Source organism: Petaurus breviceps, unplaced genomic scaffold, assembly GCF_028583685.1.
Source record: "Petaurus breviceps papuanus isolate PSGF00001 unplaced genomic scaffold, PetGlider_PUasm1.0 151, whole genome shotgun sequence".
In the NCBI taxonomy this organism is placed as follows: domain Eukaryota; kingdom Metazoa; phylum Chordata; class Mammalia; order Diprotodontia; family Petauridae; genus Petaurus; species Petaurus breviceps.
In genome coordinates this window covers 904,455-910,454 of record NW_027185712.1, presented here as the reverse complement: position 1 = coordinate 910,454, position 6,000 = coordinate 904,455, and the positions used below count along the sequence as shown (strand labels likewise).

Here is a 6,000-nt window from a genome sequence, read left to right as displayed (position 1 = left end):
GAAGGAAGGAAGGAAGGAAGGAAGGAAGGAAGGAAGGAAGGAAGGAAAGAAAGAAGGAAGGGAGGGAGGGAGGAGGGAGGAAGGAAAGGAGGGAAGAAGGAAAAGAGAGAGGGAAGGAAGGAAAAGAGAGAGAGAAGGAAAGAAAAAAGGAAGGAGGGAGAAAAAAAATTTAGCATAAGGCAATTATGTGCCAGGCACTGCGTCAATGCTTTACAAATATTAGATGCTATTATTTCCAGAAAAATGTAAAACTTCATTTTTTTAAAACCTCTTGCTTCATTTCTTCTAGATATTTATATAGTCCTTGTTGAAAATACCTTTTTTTTTTCTCTCCCACCACCCTTCTGAGAAATGGTTTCAGACCCAATGCGACCCAAGCTCAGAGCGTCCTGTCCCTGAGTGAGGAGAGCCCTTCTAGTTTGACAGAATGGGAGGAAGTGGAGAGAAGAGGGGACGGGGTGGGAGGCTCGGAGTGAATAGAAAAGGGAAGGAAAAAGAGAAGGAATAACAAGCGTGCTTATTGTTGGCAATGAAGTCCCGCTGAAGATCCCCGCCTTTTCCTTCCCTGTAGCCCATCGCAATTTTCCCCGTCTAGTATTTTAAAAAGGTTCCGGGGGGGGGGGGGGGGGGGAGACAAGTGAGAGCACCAAACCCAGGAAAGTCCCCTCTCCGCATAAGCTACCAAACCATCCAGGGCCAAGTGTTGATTCGCCTCCTTACCACCTGCCAACCTATCCTTTCAATCCACAAATTCCGAGGCCCCTAATGTGCTCTCCTCCGCAGTTGTTCGGGTCCCAGGGCCTCTGCAGCCCAAATGTATCGGCTCCCTGTATCCCATCTCCAACGCTCCCGCTTTCTTACCCAGAAGTTCTCGCTGAACTTAGAGGCTTTCATAACGTTCGAGTTTTGGCAATGAGGTCCTAAGGTCCAGCTGGCAGGGCTGAGCGATAGCTGTGTGAAAACCCGAGTCCAGGGTGCAACTTTTGAGTTCGTCGCTAATCGCCCCGCCCCTGAGTCCTAAACCGTCACGCGAGGCAGAAATTATGAGAATAAACCAATTAGGCAGAAGGAGCAAAAAGAAAAACGCTTATTAAAAACTGTTCACATTAAATTACAATAATAATTGCAGCGCACACATTTATATTCCCTTTAAAGACTTGAAAAACGCGTTGGTAATCGGTTTGGTTTTGTTTTTCCCATTAAAGAAAGAACGTATGTGTGTGCTCGTTAACTAAATTTAGCACTGAAAATACAAATGCAAAAGCGAGACAGACCCAGCTCTCAAATAAATTATGTTCTAATGGACCGACTCATGCTAAAGAGTAGTATCCAGGAAACGATCTCTGGATCTTCTTAAGTGGAGCCTTATGGCAATTGACTGGCCATGACCTTTCCAGAAACTATGGTAGTGTATACTGGTAAAGAAAGCATTTTGCATCTGTTAATCTCATTTAAGCCTCAAGAAAACCCTGTGAAGTAGATGTTCTTATTTTAATCATCCCCAATAGTATTTATATAACCCTTTAAGTTTTTTCAGCAAACTGTTTTACATAGTTCTCCTTTGCCCCTCATCATACCCATTCTACATATGAGGAAACAAGCACTAAGGGACAATTAGTTTCTGAGCCAAAAATAGAACTCAGGTCTTCCTGACTATGAACACACTAGTCTATCTACTGCGGAACTTCGAAGGCTTTGAAGTAGTATTTGACTGACAGTGAGAATGAAAGCTAGATCTATTTTGTTAACTTCAAGAACACTCTTATTTATCCATTTCCATAGGTTCCCATAGTGGGAAATAGTGCTCCCCCACCTATGCTGTAATGATGGGGGGAGTGGTAGCATGGGGTGCAACTGGGCAGCAGTTGATTAAAAATAAGGGGGCAATGGAAACATAAGGAAAGAACAGAAGATAAAATTTTGAAAAACTATTTGTACACAGTTCATCTGTTGTGTAACAGAGTTAAAATAATAGTGATTATGTTATTTTCCAAATAAACTTGCAAAATGCAAGTTTTAACCAATCAAGTGGTCAAGTCCACCAACAGGTCTTAACAAACAATTGTTCGCACACCTTGTCAGGAAGGCCAGCTGTTCCTCCCAAGGAAAATGTGACCATAGTGACTTGTTAACAACATGATACTATGCAGTTACATGATGCAATAGTGCATCATCAAAATTTCAATGCGGGGGAAAAAATTATAAATTTACAATAATTAAATTTAAGATGCATCATTTTTTTAAAATTACATTTTTTTTAAATTACACAATTTTTTTTTATGTTAGAAGGTTAAAGTATATTTCCAGGGGGGTGCTGAGTAAATTTTTTTTAAGGGGCAGTAGGCCACATAAGTTTGGGAACCTCTGCATTACACCAAGCTGTGTCTGGCTAAGCAACTGAATACTTAGTATTCTTCATGGAACCTTCTCCAGCTACTTCAGCCCACTATAGTCTCCAGGATTTCTAGCATTTGTAGTCTGCCCAGTACTATCTAGCCTTGGATTCTATATTATCTTTGTCTTTTTTCCTATCTCCATGACTTGTCTCAGATACACTTCATGCACTTTGAGAAGAATTTCATACTTTTGTTTTTCTTCAAAGAGCCTAGCACACAGTAGGTGTTCAATAAATGGTTGGTTGGTGAATTAGATAAACCATAAGAGGCCACTCTAGATGAGAAACCAATGCTGACTTGTCTGTATGGTGACAAGAGAAACATGGGTTTTATCTGATGTGTACACAAGGATGTTTGAAATCATCTCACAGAAACTTTGCCCAGAAGATAAATTCAAAGCAGGGGATAAAAGAGCCTCCCTTCTCGGCCCCCCCTCCTTTTTGTTGTAATGGAACATGCTCTTTGGGAATGTGTGAGTTCTTGTTCTTACTCTTCTGCTAAATAGCCCGATCAAATCACTAACTTTTCTGAGTATCATTTCTGGTTTGTTCAGTGTTTTTTTTTTTTCCATTAATAGATTGGAGACTAAATGCTTAGATTACCTACCCCTAAGGGTCATTGTGATGAAAGTGCTTTACCAACCAGTTGTTGAGTCATTGCAGTAGGGTCTGACTCTCCATGACCCCATTTGGGGAAAAAATACTGGAATGGTTTGCCATTTCCTTCTCCTGCTCATTTTACAGATAAATAAAGTAAGGCAAAGCGGGTTAAATGGCCTACTCAGGGTCATACAGCTAATAAGTGTCTGAGGCTACATTTGAACTCATGTCCTCCTGACTCCAGGGTCAGTGCTTTAGCCACTGTGCCACCTAGTTGCCCTGTGCCAAACAGTGCTATGTAAGTGTGGATTCTTATCTTTATATTGACAGCTTGCTGAGAAAAGGTTGGAAAGGAGTAAGGGTAGGTCTCGCCTGGGAAAGCCTATAAACCCTTTCTTAGGATAACATCATATATAACAGAATAAAAGAAAGGTGAGCTGCTTAAGAAATGTTTGTTGAATTAAGTTGAATTGAATCTCTTTTTCATAGCCCTCTCAATGATTCCCAGCTTCTCCTACTGGAAAAGTTCATCTTTTTTTTTTTTTTAAGCAATCGGGGTTAAGTAACTTGCTCAAGGTTACATGGCCAGTTATTTCTGGGTGTGGTGCTAAGTATCTGAGCCCAGATTTGATTCCCAGGTCATCCCGACACGAGCTGGTGCTCTTACTCGCTGTGCTACCTGGCCACCCCAAGTTCATCTTTTTCTAACCAATAGTCTCTCAGTGATGCTATATGACCAAGAGTTATGGAATATACAATTTTCAATAAAAATTACAGCTGGCCCAAAGGACAATGGAAAGAGACATGATAGGGGCAGCTAGGTGACTCAGTAAATAGAGCACCGACCCTGGAGTCAGAAGAACCTGAGTTCAAATCCGACCTCAGACACTTGACACACTTACTAGCTGTGTTACCTTGGGCAAGTCACTTAACACTGATTGCCCTGCCTTCCCCCCTCCAAAAAAGCAAAAAAAAAAAAAAAAAAAAAGGAAAGAGACATGGTAGGTGAAAGTAGGCTGCAGCATATTATCCCCAGAAATGATTACTTATCATTGTACAACATGGAAACGAATGGATAGGCTGTGATCCACAGCCAGAATGATGAAATTTGAACTCATCAAATTACTAGCATATACAAATATATGTATATCCTGTATATACATAAATGTGCATGTATATTTGTTCTCATAAACAGATTATGTAATAGAAAATTATGAATTCACAACAACTGAACAACCAACCTATTTATGCAGCTCATAGTTCAAAACTATGTTGACCCTCTAACTTAGACTCTGTTAATACCTGTTGGCATAAGGGTTCATCTTGAGGGGGAATGAAAAATGAGGATGACAAGGAAGGCTTAGTAACAGACTCTGGAAGGTGTTGAATGCCAAGCGTTTTAGTTTAGACTAAATCTTACAGGCAATGAGGAGCACTTACAATAGTTTTTCAATCAGGGGAATGACATAAGGAAAGTATAACCAAATATTAATCGGATAATAACCCAAAGGATAGATTTAGATGCTTTTTCTTTAAGTTTAGAAGGAATTGGTCCTGTGGAGCCACCTATAGGCAGGGGAGTGATGGAGCGGACGAATGGGTTTCAGGGCAAACCAAGGGAGGAAGACCAAGACAGAGACCAGCCCCATTGTTTTTAAGGGAAGTCTTGTTTCTTACAGTTCCTCTCTCCAACCTTTTTGAAGGGTCTCATCTTTAAGATGACATTCAGCACAAGGGCCAAAAATTCAGTGACCCTGGGAATCAGGAAATAACCAGGCATAAGCTCTTCACAAAGAAAACCTTAGGGCCCACTTCTCCTCAGATTTTGAGCTCAGGGCAAGGAAAAGCAGGCATCAAGCTTGTCACCACCCCCATGGACTCTTTCTATATTCCCTTTACCCTGAGGTTGTTTCTAAGAAATCTGGGCTATTTTCTTTTGTGAATTTCTTGAAATATGACATCTAGGCTCTTTTTTGGTAATGGCTTTTACGTAATTTAATGATCCTTAAATTTTCTCTTCTCTTTTTCCCAGGTAGATTGTTTTTGCTCTGCAGTACCTTGAATTTTCTTCTGTTTTTTCATTCTTTTTAATTTAATATTCCTTGTTATCTCATGAAGTAATTAACTTCAATTTGGTCCATTCTCATTTTCATGGAGTTTATTGCTTTGGCAAGGTTTTGGATCTCTTGTTGTTACTAACCTTTCTAATTCTTTCTTTCGTGGTTCTCATTTATTTTCTAATTGCTTCCTCTAGCACTCTTATTTCCTTTACAAAGTTACTTCAGCTTTTTTTTTCTTTAAAGCTTCATTTCTTCTACAAATTCTAGTTGAACTTGCACCTAAGCTGTGTTTTTATTTGAGGACAAATATTTTGGAGTCATTCTCTTTTTCTGGGTTTGTGTCTTCAGCATCCCAGTCACCATAACAGCCCTTTATAGTAGGATTTTTGTTTATTTGCTCATTCTTCCAGCTCTTTTTTGATTTTGGATTTTAAGGTAGGACTAGGCTCGGTATACTTCTGGCAGGAATGTCTGGGCTGGCCATATTGTTGCTTTCTTGGGGAATTGAGTGTTATATTATTTCAGGATCTCAGAAACAGTTCAGGTTGGAGCTGCAAACTTTCAGTGCTTCCTTGTTCCAGTAATGAACTTTTCAACCACAGAAGCCATCTATTGAATTTTAGAATTGTGCTCTAGGCCAATGAAAGGAATTTGCACATGAAAGAACCATGGATTCCCTTTTTAAAATAACTTCCTAGAGACTTTTTTTTATATCATCAATTATATCCAGTATGCTTTCCTGTCCCTTCCCAGAGAGATATCCCATAGAACAAATAATACTTTTTTTAAGATTAAAAAAAGAGAAAAAATAACATAATTGATCAATACATCACAGGTCTGAAGATATATGCAATGTACCACACTCATGGACCTCACACCTCTGGATAAGGGTGGAGGCCTCTTGTCATCTTTTCTCATGAGCCACATTATACTTCCTAATTTTGC

The 6,000-nt window shown here is 39.8% G+C and overlaps 2 protein-coding genes across 3 annotated transcripts in view; one reads left to right on the top strand and one right to left on the bottom strand.

Annotated features, from left to right (window-relative positions):
- Positions 1-1,046, bottom strand: part of PSTPIP2 (proline-serine-threonine phosphatase interacting protein 2) — a 90,873-nt gene extending 89,827 nt beyond the window's left edge. The window contains exon 1 of one of the 2 annotated variants that reach the window (XM_069075370.1): positions 862-1,046. In XM_069075370.1, coding sequence (XP_068931471.1) covers positions 862-894 — 33 coding nt within the window. In that variant the 5' untranslated portion in view covers positions 895-1,046. The remainder of the gene's footprint in view (positions 1-861) is intronic. The other variant, XM_069075373.1, reaches the window with a different exon arrangement.
- Positions 1-6,000, top strand: part of HAUS1 (HAUS augmin like complex subunit 1) — a 251,400-nt gene that overhangs the window by 197,544 nt on the left and 47,856 nt on the right. The gene's annotated exons all lie outside the window — the stretch shown is intronic.